Here is a 21,059-nt window from a genome sequence, read left to right on the forward strand (position 1 = left end):
GTTAAATCACCTATAACATTCAATGTTACCCAATAGATAATGTATGTAAAAACACTGTAATCTGTGTTATGTGTATACAAATGCCAAGGAATAATACCAAAGTGGAACAATGGCAACAAAGGCCATACAGCTTCTGGGATCTTACTACATTCATTTTACACACCCCCAAAGCACCAGGTTACAGTGAGCCCCACACAGCTGACATCCCTGAAATATCTGATGAATGCACGAGAGAAATGGACACAGTCTGTAAGCCCTAGCAGACACGCTGTTCCCTCCTAGTCACATAAACACTGATGGACAATGTCCAACTGGCCGTGCTTACTCCTCCCAGAATGGCTTTGACCACCTCCTCGCTTCTGGAAGCACCCCAGAGCAGGGTGCAGGCTGCTGCGCCCATCTCCGTGCAATACGCTGCCTGCTGCAGAAGCTGCTGCTCTGCCTCGTTCAGCTGCTGGCGCAGAGCCAGTTTCTCCTGAAATAAAAACAAAATCAGAAAAATGAATAGCATTCAACTTCAGAATACCCCATGTTTTCCCTTTCAGTGATATTTTAAAGAAAAGAAATGCACACAGAATTAAAGAAAACAGTTGGCAAATGAAAACTAGTCCTTAGAAAGCCATGATCCATATTTTTAAAATAAACCTCAGAACCAAAACCAGCTCTCAGAAAACAATGTCCCACTGCATTAGAGTTTATAGATACTGCCAAAGCCTAGAAGCTTTTCATCCAGGGGAGAGAAGGGAACAGCAGGGACACAGATTCATCTTAAGTCAAAGGAAAACATTAGGCATCTGAGGTGTAGCCATCCCAAGTGGCTATACCCAGGACCAGGACCAGGACCAGGGCCAGGACCAGGGCCAGCACCAGCTGGGCCACCCAAAGTGACAACCTCACGCAGCAGTCCATGCACAGAGCAACATTTTAATAAAGGAGCCTGCTGCCTCCAAGTGGCTCACTCCACGGTAAAACCGCCAGAGGACACAGCCAACACCACACAGGAAAGACGGGAGCAGAGGAAGGAGAGGGGTGCACAGGGAGGGCCTCCCAGGCCTGCACCGGTACAGCAGGGTAAGTGCCGGTGTCTCGAGAAGACGGAGGCGGCCTTCTCACTCTGCCACCAGCGCCTCTGAGGAGCCTTCCCTGGGAAGCCTGAGCCAGGGCCCTTACCAACAAGAGAGACAGTGAACTGTCCTCCAGGTGTCCCTCAGACCACGAGAACACCTGAAGATTCACCTCCAGGTGGGACTTAGGTGATGTGGGAAGCCCTGCCGCAACAACCACCTCCACCAGATTCGCTATTCCTCACTACCTGAAATTCCCTTAGAAGGTAATAGTATTTCTTTAATAAGAGATAAAATTAAAATACAAAAACACAGTTAAATTAATTTATTCCAAAGCATAATCAGCTCAACAGCCCACAAAGTTGAAGTATATTAGATGCTCAGGTTCTTCGTTTAGAGCGATGAGAGTACAGGACAAAGTCGAGGGGCTTTTGTCTCCGGCAGAAAAGAGCAGTGGGGCCACACACCAAACTCCGCTGACCTCGTAACTTGGCCCTGGGCGGCCTACTCAGAGCCCTGGACAGGACAGATTGGTACACAGAGCTTCACCACACTCCTGTAACATAAATCGAGGTTTGCAGCTGTGACTACTCAAAACACAGCATTAATAAAGCTGCTATGACAGTCACGCCCTGAGTGTCTTTTCCCACGTGAACAACTGCAAAGCTGCTTCTGCCCTCCCCTATACAGCCGTATTTATTTTGGGAGAAAAGTGGTCACTGAGCCAATGACACGTGCTTATACTGCTTTATGGGATCTTTCAACTCTGGGTTCTTAAGGCCTGACTTCACAACAGTGATCTGGACACCTGGGTTCGTGCTTCAGGCGTCTACCACTGAAGCTGCTGAAGTCGTGGTGACGCGTGCAGAAGACTAGACCACAGCATTTCCTGTAAGATTTCCAGCTTTTGAGGGGCTGGGGAGCTGGCTGAAAAAGGTGAAGGGATTAAGAAAAAAATACCTCCTCAACACAGAAAACAGTATGGGGAGTACCAGAGGGACAGGGGATAAGGAAGAGGTAGAAGAGGGTAAAAGGGAGATAAATGGTGATGGAAGGAGACTTGACTTGGGGTGGTGAACACACAATACAATATACAGATGATCTATTATAAAACTGTACACCTGAAACCTGTATAATTTTATTAACCAATGTCACCCAAATACATTCAATAATACGGGGAAAATAAATAAATAAAAATTTAAGAAAAGCTTCCTAGCTTCTCTCACAATTGGAGCAGTATGAATGTCAGTCAGTCCGGTTATGGTGATGCTGCTGCAAGATCACATACGAACTGCTGGAAGTGGCCAGGCAGGGCTGTCTTCACTGTGGTCCCGTCTGGGGGTTACAGGCAGATATGCCCTGACAGAGGGCTGTACCCACAGTACAGTAGTATCAAAAAAAAGAAGGAAGAAAAAAAGAAATACCTCAAAGAAAACAATTCCATTCACAACACCAAAAATAAAACAGGTCCCTGACCAGCATGGTTCAGTGGGTTGGGCCAATTTGGTCTGATTCCCAGTCAGGGCACATGCCTGGGTTTTGGGTTCAGTCCTGGTCGGGGTGCATATGAGAGGCAACTGATTGATGTTTCTATTTCTCCTTCCTTTTCCTTCTCTCTAAAAATGAATAAATAAAATCTTTTTTTTTAAATAAGAGTAAACATAAGAAAGGTAGGCTCATGACCTATACAGTAAAAACTACAAAGCATTATTGCAAGGAAAAAAAAGACTTAAATACAGACAGCCCCCATTTCGCTTACTCGCTTCACTGCACATGCTCAGAACTGTGTGCCGGCACCACTGAAGGTGTGTGGCAGCCCTGTGCTAAGCAAGTCTACTGTTGCCATTTTCCACACCTTCACTCACTTCAAGTTCCTGTGTCACATTTTGGTAATTCTCACAATACTTCAAACTTTTCGTTATGATGATCTGTGATCAGTGATCTCTGATGTTACTATTGTAATTGTTTGGGGGAGCAATGAACGGTACCTGCATCCATTTAAGATGGTAAACTTCATAAATGTTGCATGTGTTCTGATTGCTCTACTGATCAGCCATTCCCATCTCTCTCCCTGAAACACAGTAATACTGAAATCAGGCCAATAACCCCACAATGGCTCTAAGTGTTCAAGTGAAAGGAAGAATCCCACACCTCTCACTTTACATCAAAAGCGAGAAACAGCTAAGCTTAGTGAGGAAGGCATATTGAAAACTGAGACGGGCTGGAAGCTAGGCCTCTCGCACCAGTTAGCCAGGTCGTGAATGCAAAGGACAAGCTCCTGCGGGAAAAGAAAAGTGCTAGGAAATGAGAAAGTGAAGCAGCCTTACTGGTGATATGGAGAAAGTTCTAGTGGTCTGGATAGATCAACCCAGCCACAACATTCCTTAGGCCAAACCCTAATCCAGAGTGAGACCCCTACCTCGCTTCAACTCTGTGAAGGCTGAGAGAAGTGAAGAAGCCACAGAAGAGAAGTCTGAAGTTAGCAGAGGTTGGTTCACGAGGTTTACACAAAGAAGCCATCTCCATAACGCGACAGTGCAGCGTGAAGCGGCAGATGCCGCTGCAGGAGCTGCGCGTTACCCGAAATACCTAGCTAAGGTGACCAACGAAGGTGGCTACGCCAAACAACAGATTTTCAATGTAGATGAAACAGCTTCAGATTGGAAGAGGCCACCTAGGGCTTTCCCAGCCAGAGGGGAGAAGTCGGTGCCTGGCTTCAAAGCATCAAAGGACTGGCTGACTCTCTTGGTGGAGCTAATGCAGCTGGGGATGTGACGTTGAAGCCAGTGCTCCTTCACCATTTAGAAAACCCCAGGGCCCTTAGAATATGCTAACTCTACTCTACCAATGTTTCATTAATAGGGCAAAAAGGCTGGACGATAGCACATCTATTTACAAGATGGTTTATTTAATATTTTAAGCTCGCTGCTCAGACCTACTGCTCAGAAAAAAATTCCTTTCAAAATACTACCACTCACTGACAGTGTGCCCTCGGTCACTCGAAAGCTCTGGTGGGGATGGACAACGAGATTAACATGGTTTGCACACCTGCTAACACAATATCCATTCTGTAGCCCAGGGGTCAAGGAGTAACTTAGACTTTAAAGTCTTATAATTTAAGAAATACACTTAATCAAGCTCGAACTACCATCAAGAATGGATCCTCCAATGGGTCTGGGCAAAGCACATACACTGAAAACTTTCTGGAAAGAATTCACTATTCTAGATGCCATTAAGAACATGCAAGACTCATGGGAAGGGGTCAAAATATCAACAGTGACAGGAATTTGGAAACTGATTCTAACCCTTGTGGATGACCCTAAGGGGTTCAAGGCTTCAGTGGAAGAAGCTACATATACGGTGGACAAAAGAAAGAAAACCAGATTTAGATCTTGAAGATATGACTGAACTGCTGCAATCTGATGATTAAACTTTAACACATGAAGATGCGCTTCCTGTGGATGAGCAAAGAAAGTGGTTTCTTGAGATGGACTCCACTCTTGATGAAGATGTTGTGAACACTACTGACTTGTCAGCAAACGGTTTACAATATTACGTAAACTTAGCTGATGAGGCATCGGCAGAGTAATTGTGAAAGAAGTTCTGCTGCGGATAAAAGGCTATCAAACAGCACCACGCGCCACAGAGAAATCATTTGGGAAAGAGACGATCAATGCGGCCAACCTGTGTCGCCTTATTTTAAGAAGTTGTGGCAACCACCACCCTGATCGGGCACAGTCAACAGCCACCAACGCCGAGGCAAGACCCTCCCCCAGCAAAAAGATTGTACCTCATGAAGGCTCAGATGATGGTTACGCTTCTTAGCAACAGAGTATTTTTAGTAAAGGTACATACATTTTTTTAGACATCATGCTATTTTTGCACACTTATTAGACTATACAGTACAGTATAAACATAAACTTTCATGGGACCTGGGAAACCGAAAACTTTGTGTGACCAGCTTCATCGCAGTGGTCTGGAATGGAACCTACAATACCTCTGAGGTAAACCTGTGAATGGAAAAACAGGTTTCAATCCATGCTCATGGACTGAAAGACCTGAGATTAGTAAATTGGCAACTCTCTCCAAATTGATTCACAGATTCAACACAGCCCCTATCAAAATTTCAGTAGGTGTTTTTTGTACGAAGTAATAATGTGCTTAACAATAACCCACAACCTCCGGACCAACTCGAAGTAATAATCTGATTCCAAAATGGAAATGCAAAAAGTTAAGTTTGAAAAAGAAAAACTGTTAAGAGGCCTAACACTGATTTCAAAAATAAAAACTTACCATAAAGCTATAAAAATCAAACCAGTGTGGCACTGGCATAAGAATGGACATGTAAGAGTTCAGTAAACACTAACATTTATGGCAATCAATTTTAACAAAGACGACAAGGCAATTCAATGGAAAAACTGTGTTTTCCAAAAGTGATGCTAAAATGACTAGATATTTTTATGTGAAAAAAGTTAACTCAAAATGAATCATAGACCTAAACATAAAATTTCTAGAAGACTTCTGTGACCCTGGGATTAGGCAAATAGTTCTTAAATATCACAACAAAATCATGATCCATTAAAAACAAACAGTAAATTGAACATCAAAATTTAAAACTTTTACTCTTCAAAAGACAACTTTAAGAAAGCGACAAGTCAGCCAGTTACTAAAAGAAAGTATTTCTACAGAGGAGCAGCATGTGTTCTCTCCACGCCAAGATGCGTGCTTGTCCACTGATATCGGCGTACTCCGACAAGGGGGAATCGTCTGGCAAAAATGGCACTTTGCCCACTGTGTTTAAGGCTCCTGTTTGACCAGATATTTCAACTTCCTTCACACCAACTTGTGCAAAAATAACAGACAGCCCTGTGCTGTCAGTGAATTGGCAGGACACCAGACCAGAGCTGAGTCCCGAGGGGTTGGCAGAGCTGTGGATCGAATTCCCGGAGTCCAAGGTGGTGGGACTCAGCGTCCTGGCCAGGGTGCTTGTGGAAGCATGTGTCGTGGGGGCCACATGTCTGCACCAACCAAAACCTGGCACTGTTGGCACCACAGATGAACACAACACAGAAGTGATACACCATCTGCTCTGCCCTGGCTGCCCGGTCTTACCAGCAATGGTCATGCTAAAGGTCATTCGTATTGAGGAAGTCCTTAAACTTCCTTTGATGGATGAAGATAAAGTTGAAAGCTATAAGAAAACCAAGGAGACTGCCTTGCTTCTTAAGAAGCTTAAGGTCTGGAATGATATCACAAAGATCTATGCCTCTCAGCAAATGAGAGCTGGCAAGGGCAAAACGAGAAGCCGCCATCATTGAAGACAGCGCAGGGGACCCTGCATCACCTATAATGAGGGCAAAGGTATCACTGAAGCCTTCAGAAACATCCCTGGAACTGCACTGGGCAATGGAAGCAAACTGAACACTCTAAAGAAACTTGCTCCCGGAGGGCATGCGGCCATTTCTGCATTTGGACTGAAAGTGCTTCCACACAATGATCTGGGTGGCACTTGGCACACAGCGGCCTCCCTCCAGAGTGACTACCTTCCCCAGCACAAGATGCTCAGTACACACCTCAGCAGAATCTTGAAAAGCCCAGAGATCCAAAGAGCCCTCCAAGCACCATGCAAGAAGATTTATCAGAGAAGAAGAAGGAGAAGAATCCCCTGCAGAACCCCCTGAAGGAGAAACCGGAGAATCGTGTTGAAGTTAAACCCACATGTGAAGACCACGTGCCAGGACCAGGCCAGGAACCACAAGCTCCAGTGCACAGAGCAGCAGCAGCAGCAGCACTAGATGACCAAACCAGATGAGAAGGGGATTCCAGGCAAGAAGCCTGTGGCAGGGAAGAAAGGAAAGAAGGATGCAGGTGGTCAGGAGCAGAATAAACCTTTGGTGGGAGAAAAGGCTGCAGCCACCAAGAAACCAGCAGCTGAGAAGAAGCCTACAGAAAAGAAACCCATAATGGAAGAAAAGAAGCCTGCGGCATAAATTTAAACTTGTTTATTCCATGAAGGTCAAATCACCATAGACAGCTAGTTTTGAATAAACATGTCAAAGGCAGTGAAAAAAATATTTCATCTCTCTAAAAAAGACTTGTATGAAGAACATATAAGGAAATCTTGCAACTCAAAAGTAAAATAAACCCAATTAAAAACAGGCAAAAATTTTAAATAGCTATTTAACCAAATAAAGTATACACATTAATAATAAACATGTGAAAAGATGTTCAACTTAATTAATAATGAAGAAAATGCAGACTAAAACCACAATGAGATACCAGTATATGCATGTTAAAACGGCTATAATCCAAAGGACCAAAAATACCAAGTGTTCATAAGAATACGGAAACAGGAGGACCTGAATACACCGCTGTGGGGAATACCGAATGACACACACTTCAGTAAACAGTCTGGCACTTCCTCAAAAACCAACCATATGCTCACCATATGATCCAGCAATTTCACCTCTAGGTATCTCCCCAAGGAAAGTTAAAATGTATGTCCACACATAAACTTGTACATGAATGTTTACAGCAGCACTCATAACAGCCAAAAACTGGAAATAACCTAACTTTATTCATAAACTAGTGAATGGATTTTTAAAATGTGGTCTCTCCAGCCAATCGATTATTATTCATCACTAAAAAGGAACAATGTTAGCTAATATCAATGAACCTCCAAAACATTACAACATACACAAAAGACTACATATTGCATGATTCCATTTGCCCAAAATGTTCAGAAAAAGGAAATCTATAGAGACAGATAAAAATCATCTACAAAAAATGGATAGCCCAAATCAATGTCATTGTATTAATGTCGATTTCCTGGCTTTTACTTTGTCCTGTAGTTATGCATGATGTCACCACGAGGGGACAATGGGTGAAGGGTTGGGAGACTTCTCAGGACTTTGTGCAACTTCTTGTGAATCTGTAATTCTTTCAAAATATTTTTTTGACCAAAAAACAAACTGGACCAGGGCCCTGGCCAGGTAGTACAGTTGGTCAGAGCATCACCCCACATACAATCAGGGCACATACAAGAATCAACCAGTGAATGCATCAGTAAGTGGAACAACAAATCAATGTTTCTCTTTCTCTCTTTAAAATCAATAACTAAAATTTTTTTAAAAGCTGGATTGGGGTGATAGTTATACAACTGCATAAATTTATTAAAAATTATCCAACCATACTTGTACAACAAATGACTCCTGTGGTGTACAAAATATATCTAAATAAGTTTTAAAATAAACAATAATCAAACTGATACATTTTCCTATGTAAACACTGATACATAACAAGGCATCGAAAATAACACTTTCAAGATTCCTTTAAAAACCTGTAGTTCATTTCTGATTTTTAACTCAACTACACTGTCAGTTAAATTTCCTTCTGAAAATTTTCTGAAATAACGTACAAAGTTTGTAACAACTTTGTTTATCACCATAAAAGTAGTAAACACTTTCCTACCTAATTAAAAATGTAGGTACAAAGAACCGGCAGTCCATCCGCGTTAGGTTACTGACTGTGAAAGGCACGGGCGGTAGGGGAGCCGCACTCAGAGAGCACGGAACACAGGCAAGCCGCCGACAGGCCCGCTCCCCACACAGGGAACTGAGCGCTGTCTGCGACCGCTTCACACGCGGAAAAGCGGCCGGGCACTAAGGAAGGTCTGCCAGCAGGGGCTCTGTGGAAAGCCTCCCCTAACCTTACGGTGGCAGCACAGTCCTTCAAAAAGCCATCCAGACACCCTCTGAGGGTTTCATCTGCACAGTGAAAGCTGGGCTCTTTCTTCTCCAGGGTTCACAGGCTGCTTTGCCAGGTCTTTCCCGGCCAGCCCCTTAGATCACATGGAGGCCCAGCTGGCCTCCTCCACTGACCCGACTCAAGCATCCCTGAGGTCAGCAGCGAAGTGCCCCTTGTTCCAGTCACCATTCTCCAGAGCAGTTGGAGCTGCTGCTTTATGAATCTGAGTTCACACTCTGTGGTCTGACCTTTTCTTACAACTGAATTCAGTAGCTCCCGCCTTTCCCCAACAACTGTCAGCCACCATGCAGCCCTTACCAGCAATATGCTGATTAGGGATACAGCCCCCGGCTTCCTTCCTCGTTCTTCAACTCTAAGATAAGCTTCCAGAGTCTGGCTCATGCCCTGTGCAGACCTGGACACAGACCACAGACAAGGCAATTGCCAGTTCTCCCAGCAAGAAGAGATGTGGCCTTGTTACACAAACTGGGACTGTAGCAGCAGGACCTCTAAACAGCAAACGTTACTGGAGAACATTTAACCTAAAATATTCGCATTTAACTAAGGTCAAGTGTGGGGGCGATAATCATGGCCATATCGTCCTCTATACTGGCACTGCAGCAGAATGGCTTGTTTTTTAGCATTGTACCTAACACACCAGCAAACATGCATTTTTCCTATGCTTTCAATTAAAAAAAAAACAACAGGAAATCTAAGGTTTTGTTCAATTTAAGCTTCACCCTTAACAAGAATGTCTCAGCAATTGGAGAAAGAATGAACCAATGGACCGCATTAACACTGATCAAATCCCGTCCTGCCTGGTGGTCACCTTCTTTCAGACTCTGACACTTTTAGGCCCAAAGTCCCCACACTGCAATTTCAGTTTATCGTGATTTAAGCAGAATAAGGCAAAGCTAGAGCTTCATCTTTCAATATGTGCCGATCCACCTAACGCAGTTTTTAGACTAAAACTCTTTCCCTAACCCTTTCTACTTGCTCACTACTGAAGTCTACACAAAATCCGTGTTTTGGAAATCCTCTTTGAGGCACACTCGGAATCCCGCGCATAAGGCAGTAGGAAACAAGGTTAGTACAGCGGTAGGGGGCATTCCTTAAATTAGCAGTACCTGCTGCCCAGCTGTGCTGGAAGAAGTGAGATGCATGGACAGATGCTGACCCCTGCCAACACGCAGTGGATAACACACACAAGCTAGTTATTACTAGTCCAATTATCGTTTTACTACTCAAAAATAAAAATACATTCAAGCTCCAAATTTCATAACTGGCAGACTAGTTCGTTTTACAGAATAAATAATTTCTTCCTCATAAAAAGTAAAATGTGTAATTTTAAAGAAATACTAGTCTCCCCTAATACGACAATTGGTTATTCTAAAAATATCTGTAGCTGATCCCCTGAATTACAAATATTTCTGATTTAACATATCTACCTCTGAATATAAATTGTGTGCACAACATTTTTTCAAGACTTTCATTATAAATTATGTTTTGGAATGGTCCTTTAAACATAAAAATTAACAGCAACTGACTATTAAAAGGCACCAAGTAAATAATCTCCACATTAAATGGTTATAAAACCCAAGTGTTCAACTATTTTCCGACCCACTTGGAACACTGACCTTTAAAAATACAACCCCTGGGGCTTACAGGCAGAAAGACTGCCACCAACACCACTTGGCGGACACGGCCACGGCCACGGCCACAGCCACGGCGCTTTAGGCAGCGTCTGTGAGCACCATACCTTCTTCTCTTGTATGCTGTCGGCTTGCACAGTCTCTAGGCGGGCTTTAAAGTGCTCACAATCCATTCTCAGTTGCTCTAATTCTTGCTCCTTCCTTTCCATGTCTACAAGAAAGAGAGAAATACCTTCTATTTCAAATCACTAACATCTTTGAAGCATCCATTTTGCCTGATCTCTTCAGAAAACATACACTGATTTCTTAGGTTGTATTTGCATAACCAGTCCTTGAACAACCAATATTCTAAAAGTCCTGCTTTTTAAGTTATCAGTTTTTAGCCCATAGTAGAAAACATTTTTTTTTGTTTTCTGCTTTGTGTTTTTAGGACTTCACTTTACTGTCAAACTTATAGTCAGGCTTTAAGAAAAGTGTGTATTTGAAGGACTGGAGGCAGGGCTGAGAAGCCTGACTGTCTCCTGGCACAAACTTGTATCTGTTCCAGGAAAAGCAGAAGGCAGCTCAGCGAGGAGACAGTGCCAGCCGGAGCTGATTCACAAAGCTGGTCTCTCCAGCGGGCAGACTGACTCAACAGGATAGCTGCAGCCGCAGTCAATGGGAGAGAGCGCGGTGACAGGGACCAGAGAAGGCTGCAGTAGAAGGTGGGGACTGTGGAGCACTTCCTCCACACCACATCCATTTAAATGATTCGAACAGCCAACAGAAATCCGGAAAGACATGCACGTTAATAAAGCTGAAACCAAGAGCACTATCACTTTAAATACAAAGTTGCATGCAGCAGAAATACTGGCATTCAAAAAGCAGAGAGATACATACTTTAAAAATGTAAGTGCCCTGTTTCTAGGGTTGAGAAATCATCAGTTTTTATGCTGACATGTACCAGGACTGGGACAGCATGTGCGCTCAGAGATGATGGTGTCACTTTCCTAAGTGGTGACAGCTGAGGACAGTGATTCTCAGACTTTTGATGACTTGAGTAGACACAGGCTGGGCCCAGACTGATTCAACAGGACTGAGGTAAGCCTGAGACTGCATCTCATACAAGGTAGCCGGTGGGCTGATGCTGCTGGTCTGGGAACAGACTTTGAGGACAACTCAACTGCTCTGGGACAACAGCCTGGTTTCTCATCACTAACTAAATGACATCAGCACACAACTAGTGACAGCAGTTGAGGGCAGCCAGGTACAGAAATGCTACAGGGCAAAGAAACAGAGGATGATGGTGAGAGAGCCTCAGAGAACAGACCCTTCAAAAACAGAGTATTACTTCACCACAGAGAAATGCAGCCGACAGACACTTCCTCCAGGGACGTGCAGACAAAGCAGAGGGGCGTGGCTTTGGAACCTGGGGGTCTCAAGAGGGAGGGCAAGAGGAAGCCCACACAAGAAGCTCGGAGGGCCTGCCAAGAACAACATGGGCATCCCAAAAGCTCTGGAGAATAAAGGGAGTGTGTATTTCCCAGAGACCCTTTGTCCTGGAAGGAAAATTAAAACCTAACGCTAAACATTCAGATACAGATTATGAAACTGGCAAAGCCTCTTTTAAAAGGTGTTTTTTAGAAACTGGGGTGAAATAATGCGAGATCACTTCTCCTTTAAATCACTTTTCTTCTGCCCGGTTACAATGTATTATTCCACAATGTGACTTTCACTAGAATTCCTTCTGTTGTCCCATTAATCTTGGCCATACAAGAAGTCAACTATCAATCAGTCAAGTGCTATGCTTGGAAAACTATGTTTGCCTTTAGTAACAATGCTAAATGAAGACACATATTTATATATGTTACCCATTATTATGTATGAAATACAAACTGGTCGCAGACAAACAAAATGAAAAAAGGAACTAAGACAAAATTATTGATTATGTAAATTCTTTAGTTAACTTTTAAATGTTTCTTCTATTATTAAACTGCATGTTACTCAAACACGGTAAAGAAGATAGGAAATCAGTTCTACAAGCCTTGTTATATATAAAAATCGGTAAGAATTCTGACTCATCACGGTAATTCCATAGCCTCTCACTCTACAAAGCTGTCCATCTGCACATTAACAGAAGGATGGGGTTAAAACACCCCGTTCAAGCACTGGCCATCCCATCCCACTGTCACAGCCCGGCCCGGGCGCCACCCCCAGCCCTGGGCTCTCCAGGAGGAAGCAGGTACCTTTCCTCAGTGCGAGGTTGCCGCCTTGTGGCCAGATGGGAGCACTGCCGCTGCTGTCGCCTCATGACAAAACGACCCTTACATTTTCTTTTTTTATTTTATTTACTTAACTGTTTTTACTTAAAACAATAAATTTATTGTCTCCCAGTTCTGGAGGCTACAAGTCTGAGATCAAGGTGTCAGCACAACTGGTTCCTATGAAGAACTGTGAAGACCTCTATCCTCGGTTCATCTTCTCTTTGGTCTCTTCACACTGTCTTCCCTCTATACACACTCGGGTCCAAAATTCTCTTTTGTAAGAATACACGTCATATGTTGGATTAGAGGTCATCCTAATTACCTCACTTTAACTTGATTACCACTATAAAGGCTTGTTCCCAAATAAAGTCACATTCTGAGATACGGGAGGTCAGGATGTTGATATATACGTTTGGACAACCTTGCATTTCCAACTTGGCCATGCCTGCCGCACAGAACACCATGAGGGCATGTAATGGGTACTGCATAGATATTTGCCACAAAAGTAAATTTCACTTCTTTATACATTCTTTCTGCTAATTCTTGAATAAAAACACAAGTACTTTATGTTTCATTCTTCTGTAATGAGATTTGCAATTTTTTAAAAAATCAGAGACAGAAGTAATATGAATGGTGAATGAAATACTATATACTGTCAAGGCATTGTCTTGCCGAGCCTCACTAATTAGAACAGGCAGGGGAGGCCACTCAGCCTACGCTGTACTTCACAGCTAATCTGCAGCTTTCGAAATAAAGGAGAAATCTCGACTTAACTGTTAACTGAGTGATGGGTGGCCAAGACAGAACACAAATACATAAAAACAAACTAAACAACAGGCCCTTTCAATACCTATTTATCTTCTGACTTTTACAATCCTTTTTGACAGTTTTAATAACATGAGAATGACTATTTCTTAATGCTCAACAGGGAAGGTACAGAGAACTATTCACAGGCAGGACAGAGAGCTACAGATGAAAACACTGACAAAAGAAATTTAAACTATACAAAAGGGATCAAGTCTCCTAGCCTTTAACATTTGGCATGTCTATAATAAATTACTAGTTGTTTCATGTTAATATGAAAATATTTGTTTCTGATCAAAATAACTAAGAGTCTCAAATCCAAAATAAAGTCTTTTTAAAAGCCATTAACTTTTGCCTTACCATTCTCTAATAGGTCTAGAAAAGAACTCAGGATTAACTTCTGACGGATTCCATCGTTACTCTGAGCTGAGACTTGGAGGGTGTATTCACTTCCTGGTATAGACATCCCCAGCTATCCAAAAGTAGTGTTCCTAGGAAACTTTCATGAGCCAAAATGACAAAGTGAAGAAGCAATTATCTCAGGACACGTCTTGCCGATGGATGCACAAAATAAATGGACATAAAGCCCAGATGCCAACAGACTCAGCAGAAAGCTCTGGCAGCTCGATGCTCCATGTGGTTCCCGGCCAAGGAGCTTGGCAGGACCACGCTCCCTGTTCCAGGTGCGTGCTGTCTTTATAACCACTTGCTGCAAAGCAAATGTTGAATGCTATTTTCACTTCCAGCCTTTTTTTTTTTTTGTAAAAGCAAAAATTGTCTTCAGATTGCTTTCAATGAACAAAAACAGGTACTAACTAATGTAGATCTTTTCTTAAAGGTTAGTGTTGGAATGCAAACTTTTGACAAGTGGGAGGTGCCTGGAGCATGCAAACTGGGTGGCCTAGAACAGAAATAAATGTATTCTCTCACAGTTCTGGAAGCCAAGAGTCCAAAATCAACGTTTCTGCGGGCCACACTCCATCTGAAACCTGTGGGGGAAGGACCCTTCCTCCCTCCTCCACCTCTGGTGCGTGCAGCGGCACAACTCCAACCCACCACCACCTTCACCTGGCCTTCCCCGTCTCTGCCCATTACCTCCGTCTGCCTGCACTGTTTGTGTCCAGACATCCCTTCTATGAGGAGGACTGGGGCCCACTAACAACTTCATTTAACTCAACCACCTCCCATCTCAGTGCCAAAGGCAGCATGTTGAAAAGTGAAAAAATTAGAATATTCAAGATTTCATTTCTTAAAAACCCTCAGTTAAAGAGTTTTAATGCACTTGAAATCCCAGGGCCCATTCTAAGCCAACCAAACGTTTTAATTAGCTGTCAAATTTCTAAAACTAACCAAAAGGGTGTGGTAGGGGTGGGAGCTTGGAACCAGAACATGGAAATAGTATTTTTTTCTTCCTGCACTGCCAAAAATCTGCAAACCACTATTTTTCTAACATAAATGCCACTGGAGTGATCTTTCCCAGAACAAAGAAAATGTGGGACTGACAGGACTTTGCCCTAAGCCAGCGCTGCCAGTGTATGGGGCACACCCTCGTGTTGCTGATTTTTCACACCTACACGCAAGAACTCCTCAGTTTACCTGCAAATCACCAAGGAAAAGGATTCATTCTTATCCTTCTTATATCCCCACACTACCTAGCTGTGACTGCCAGCAGATAACACCTATCAGATTGACTTACCAACTAAATTTACTAGAAGACTTTAAATATCACAAAAAAAAACTCCACTCCACCTTGTTGAACTCAAATGAATTGTTAAGTACTTCCCAAATCAGAGTCAGGGAATTCTGCTTCTCATTTACTAGCAGACAGATCCAAACCCGATGTTAACAATCAGGGGCCAGGAGTGATCTACTCAAATGTCTCCATGCTCTCTCCGCTACTGGTCAACCTCCTCTGGCTGTAAGCCCCTGGGAGACTGTTTTCTTCTTCTCCAGCCCCCTGTATTCTAAACAAGCCTCTGCCTTGCTCTGTGCCCCAAAGAGCATGAAGTCAGAGCCCAGAGCAACCAGCTTCCCTTGTGTAGAGCTTCCTGCTGGACTTGGAGAGCGGCGGCCCACCAGCAACGAGGGCAGGAGACGGAAGTTGGGCCGCTGACTTCCCCCCAGTGCATCACATCAGCAGTAACTTTACCTGCTGGAGAAGGCCGTGGTCCTGTTGCAACCCCACCCTCCTGCGAGTCTGGTGGCTCGCCTGCCACTCCTTCAGACCCTGGGAGGTGATGACACCCCGCTTTCTGGTTCCCGGGCCTACGCTAGCCTGGGGCTGGTTCCTGAAACCCTACTCATACCTTGGTCTGCCATCCCTTCCTTCCATTCATTTTTTACCCCCTTTATTTCCTGCCAGGACATGGATATGATATGCTGATCTTAATCTATTTGGGTCACAATAACTTTTGGCCAAATTAAATAAACTTTTCTTGATACTCATTTGTCCCACTCTTCATGACTTTCTCTCTAGTTCATATTTCTATGACCATAAATAGTGATTCTTCCCTGAGCGGAAACAGAGGTCCCCTCTCTTCTCATCAATATCCAACTCTTGCAAACTTCATCTCAAATCGCCCATGCTTCGAAAATCATGTAGTACAAAAATCACTAAGAACCCAAGAGGACAGCAAGGACACTTACAGTCCTGTAAATATTTAAACTTTACAATTTGTTTTTAAACTTTTCATTTGGGCATGATTTCAAACTTTATTACATGAATAAACTCCACCCTGCCCTAAACCCTACAGCACCTCTGTCCTTTCTTGTCCTCTGTTGGCAAGATGCCCACAGTTCCTCTGCTGTGTGGTCTCCCTCACTGCAATGAGCCAGTAAACCTGACCTCGAGACGATCAGGTCCTTCCTCGTGGTCATAGACTGATGAGGCTAGGACCGACATTTAGAACTTGAAATGATTGCCAAACATGTGACAAGAAAGGCCACACAGCAGTTAGATGCAAGGCCTGTGCCTGGAGGAGAGGTCTGAGCTGGAGATGAGTCCGGGAGCCGCTGGCACCGAGATGGTCACCGGAGCCATGTGTGTGTAAGACTGCCCGCAGAGCGGTCATGGAATGAGGGCAGAGTGGGCCCAGGCCTGAGCCTCAAAGAGCTCCACTGGCCGACAGGCTGCTGCAGAGGAGGGTGAATCAGCAAAGGAGACTGAGAAGAAATGGGTCGAGAGACCAGTGAGGAAAAGGCAACAACATGGTCAGGGGAAGGCCGGAGACTGTGGGGCAAGACATCCCAAAGCCTACCTTTGATCACATCATCACAGATTCCGGTGCAACCCTTGCTTCCATAAGCACAATCTGATTTGGGCAGAGGACTGACAGCCCGTGAGCCCCCAATGCATTTTTCAGAATGCCAGTTTACTAATTTGCAGTGAGAACCCTAACCACAGACTGACACACTCACCACTGGTTGGTACTTTCCTTCCCTTAAAATAAATGCACTCAGATGATGCTCAGAAGGTGCTAGATGAGCGTGGTGTCAGACTGGGGAGTTTAAAAAACCAACGACCTGCAGCTATGGGAACCAGCAACATAGACGTATCTGGTAGGGGCCTGATAGCAAACAAATGAACCCAAATGTTGAGATTTTATGGGAGAGCAAGGACAATAGACCCAAGAAGACAGTGGGGCACTCAGGGCAACAGCCCTCAGCTGAAGGAATGAGGGAAGAAACAGTAGGAAACAGTGTTGCTGGAGGCCTGTAAGAGTGGAGACCTCGGAGGCGGCCCCCGGTGAGAGTCACAGCTGTGGAGAGGGCGGGCAGAAATGCCCCAATCCCTCTGTCTGCCCACTGATGCCTTCCATTGGTGAGCCCCACTGGCAGCCAGCAAGGGAGCTGGAGGCAGGCAGCCTGCAGGAGTCCACAGGGCAGAGCAGAGGAGAGCGGACCTGAGGATTCCAACGAAAGAATAAAACGGAGGCGGGGGGTGTGGGGGGAGCTATGGGAACAATGAGCATTCTCCCCTCTAACTGGACGTGGCCAACCCTGGACCAAACACGTTGGTGCAAACCAGAAACTTGTCCTGTGAAGATACCCTCCAGTCTGGACTAGTGCTAGAAACACAAGCCAGGTCCCCTGGGTGCATCTGTCCTAAAAGAGATGGGGAACAGCCCCACACACTGTGGTGAATTAACCTGAACCACTGAAACTTTATTTAATTGTAACTCAGCCTCAATCAGGCAGGTGCTGAATCAATCCTGAGTATCCCCAAGAACTTCAATAAGCTCCTAAAATGATCCTTGACACACGGCTTGTCTCAAATCTCAAAACCTAAATGGCCAAGTCCTAGCAAGCTGGAATTTACACCAGTGCTAGGAACTGACCCATCCATCAGCCTGGGCACAAGTAAACACACACCCAGCCATCTCCGCAGACACATTTAACTGCATGGTAAGACCCTTAAATTCTAGCCATAAAGACTTAATTTTTAGAGCAGATCTTTTTCAACTCCAAAGTATAAAATTCTTCTGCCGAGGAAGACAGGTGGAAAGAAAGAGAAGCTGGTAACAGACACTTCAGAAAACTAGCCACCCTGCCTCCAAAACAAACCACACACGTCCCAGTTACTCGCTCAAGCCTCTCCTTTTCTTCTGTCTTACTTGACTCTCCCAAACATAATTAAGGACAACTGTACCTTGAAGTTTATTTACAAAATTACCATATTTTGCCATGGATACTGTGCACGTTTTTGCCCAAATCTTTGAGGGAAAACTTAAGGATGCACATTATACGTGGGTAGTACTAACCCCATATCTATATAAATGTTTTTAACTTTTACTTATGATTAAAAGTGTAACTCCAGAAAGCAGTAACGGTATGTGTATGCAAAATAATACCCTGGAATACAATAATTGGTTTTGTTTCTAAATATAAATAAATAATTGAATTAAAAAATTAAAATGAAAGGTTCTTTTTTCCTGACAGTTTCGGCCAAAAACATGATTGTGCATTATATATACACGGGAGCACATTAAACACAGTGAAATACGGTACTTTTGTTTTCCAGGTCAAGTCAACGTGCAGGAACAGCCCGCTGGCGCCCAGTGACTGCTCCAGATGAAGTGTGACTCACTTTTCTCTACAATCTTTAATTTCTGGAAGGTTTCCAGCACTTCCCCGTTTAGTATTCTGGGTAAGAAGTCCCGTATTTGCATCACTTCCGTTGTCAGCCGTTCCAGGTCCTTCTTTCGGACTTTAACAAATTCTTCTTCAGTTCCTATGAGCTGAAATCAGAACAAGATCTTCAGATTATTACACGTCTCTCCAGCAGTCCGCCAGCTTGCTTCCTTCTAACGCCTGTTCTGTTCCTAGATGCAAATTTACGTCTTCACCTAATGTGCTCTCTGCTGTATATATTACCGCTCGGAGCTGAATCCCCAGCTCTCAAAGCGCGAGCTACTCCTTTAAGCGCACGCGAGGCCCTAGGCCTGAGAGTCAAAGAAAACGCCGGCAACTTCCCCTTAACGTCTCAGCGCCAAGCTAATGGAGGAAAGGATTCCTCCCGGGCGGCCAAGGCCGGCCACCTCATCTAGAGTTCGCCACAACCCTCCAGGGCTGTCTGAGTCGGAAACAGGAAGCTGGGTCACTTTCCCAGCTGCCGCCATCAACAGCGGGCGGCACCGGGTCCGTCTTCTACACCACGTGCAGCGAAAAGGGACGCGTCGGCAACTCTGAGCCTACACTGAACCCCGACACACCACTCACGGCCTCCCGCGGAGGGAGGGCTGCGGATGTCCGAGGGGAGCCACCATCATCTCCCGTTCGCGCACCCACCGCCCAACCGCAGAGCCTCCGGGACCGCAGCCTCCGCGTCAGAGGCGGGGCCGCGCGGCCCGCACCCCAGGGCCAGGCCTCGCTGTTCCCAACTGCACTGGACGAGGCGCACACAGACTGCGGTCCGCGCGGGGAAGCGGATGGTGGCAGCTCAGACGGTGGGGCGGCGGTCCAGGGCCTCCTCACTAACCCCGAAGGCCGCCTCAGCGCCCTCCGCCTCATCCATGGCCTTTGCGGCCCGGATCCCGCTCCGTGTGCCTGCGCGGCGGCGCGCCCTCTGACCTCTCACGCCAGAAAGTGCGGGAACGTGGTCACAACAGGGTGCAGCGGCTATGGAGAGCGGCGAGGTTCAAACTTCCTAGGGTTTGAGCAGCATTGTGTGTACTGCGGAAGAGGGATGGGATCGGCTGGATTCTGCTTTGGCTTTTCTGGCGTAGCTGTGGTTTTAAACTTGTTAACTGCAAAGTGGAAGAACAGTAAGGCCCGGGTGTAAGTGACAAGTGAAATAAATAGAATCGGCCTTTCCTGTTGGGCGAGAGATGCTAGACTAAAGGGCAATGAGTTCAAGTGAATTGCCACCTGCGCAGCTAGCGGCTACGCTCCCGGGCTCGCTCTAAACTCCTTTAGCAAGGGTGAAAACTTCTGACGCCAGGCTCCTCAGGAAGTGCGCCTGATAAAGGAGCATCCATCTAGCCAGCTGGTTATAACTGAGATGAGCACCGTAAGTTTGAAGACTCCACCTAGTCCATTCGCTTACCCCATTAGGGCCCAATGAGTTCGCAAAATACGATGCAGCCTATGGGTTCAAAATGTATTGGGTCACTTCACAACTGAGACTTCGACTGTTTCTGAAACCCCCAGGAAGCTGACACTACCAAGTACCCAGAGGGTAGTGCGTGCTCTCCAGACCTGAGGGCAGTCTCCTAAGCACAGGCTTCAAACCCCTGTCCGCCCCCCAGCCCGGAACCTGCCTGCGCTTGCGGTTCCCCTGCCCCAGGGACCTGCCCTCAGCCCCCAGCACCTGCTATCACCTGCCTCTGGCCCTGCCCGCGCACCGAGAACTGCCCTTGAAGCGAGACCAAGACCCTGGAAGACGCTGGAGGGGCGCTGCCCGAAACGGCAGCAGAGGCCTCTCAATGGGGCTGCCCCCAGCATCCCTCCAAGAATCTGAAGGACGGCGCTTCTTCCCAGTGTCCAACTGCCGAGACGGTCCAAGAAGTTTAATACAATAAAAAATCTCGGTGCTGTGCATTTTGTAGAACAGCTGCCAACGAAATGGGTGTGTGTGTGAGTGAACTTAAAGATTCCGGGCCATTTAGAATTGGCCATCCGACTCTTCCAGGCAAAGAGCCAACCCTGCCTGGCTAGCCTCGCAGGCGACAGTCCCCCAGATCTGGCTGCAGAAATACAGCGGAGGCGTGAAGGCGCAAAGCAGCGGGTTGCTTCGCCAGGTGCCAGGGCACGCCGCTCTCGCTCCCAGAACGCGCTGCGAGCGGCAGCCGGCGCCTTCGTGACGCCATCATCCCGCGCTTCGCCACTCTTCGCGCAGTCGCGGCCGGAGCGGCCAGGCGGCAGTCGCTCGGGAGCGGCGGGTGGTTGAGGGGTGGCGGGCTGTCGCCAGGGATGCTGCGAAGCGCCCCGCCATGCAGCCGGCCGAGATCCAGTTCGCCCAGCGGCTGGCGTCCCAAGAGAAGGGCATCCGGGACCGGGCGGTGAAGAAGCTGCGCCAGTACATCAGCGTGAAGACTCAGAGGGAGACAGGT

At 45.7% G+C, this 21,059-nt stretch overlaps 2 protein-coding genes across 4 annotated transcripts in view; one reads left to right on the plus strand and one right to left on the minus strand.

Moving 5' to 3' along the window:
• HSF2BP (heat shock transcription factor 2 binding protein) overlaps positions 1–19,756 on the minus strand; it is a 75,404-nt gene extending 55,648 nt beyond the window's left edge. The window contains exons 1-4 of one of the 2 annotated variants that reach the window (XM_037043061.1): positions 19,487–19,756; positions 18,596–18,746; positions 10,570–10,673; positions 326–475 (exon numbers count right to left, since the gene is read on the minus strand). In XM_037043061.1, the coding sequence (XP_036898956.1) occupies positions 326–475; positions 10,570–10,673; positions 18,596–18,746; positions 19,487–19,522 (441 nt within the window). In that variant the 5' untranslated portion in view covers positions 19,523–19,756. Of the gene's footprint in view, positions 1–325; positions 476–10,569; positions 10,674–18,595; positions 18,747–18,882; positions 18,991–19,486 lie in introns of those variants that run through there. The other variant, XM_037043062.1, reaches the window with a different exon arrangement.
• Positions 19,757–20,828: 1,072 nt separating this feature from the next.
• RRP1B (ribosomal RNA processing 1B) overlaps positions 20,829–21,059 on the plus strand; it is a 30,313-nt gene continuing 30,082 nt past the window's right edge. For both annotated transcript variants that reach the window (XM_037043063.1, XM_037043064.1), the window contains exon 1: positions 20,829–21,057. In XM_037043063.1, the coding sequence (XP_036898958.1) occupies positions 20,940–21,057 (118 nt within the window). In that variant the 5' untranslated portion in view covers positions 20,829–20,939. The remainder of the gene's footprint in view (positions 21,058–21,059) is intronic.

Source organism: Sturnira hondurensis, unplaced genomic scaffold, assembly GCF_014824575.4.
Source record: "Sturnira hondurensis isolate 20B ecotype Veracruz unplaced genomic scaffold, ASM1482457v3 Scaffold0003874, whole genome shotgun sequence".
In the NCBI taxonomy this organism is placed as follows: Eukaryota; Metazoa; Chordata; class Mammalia; order Chiroptera; family Phyllostomidae; genus Sturnira; species Sturnira hondurensis.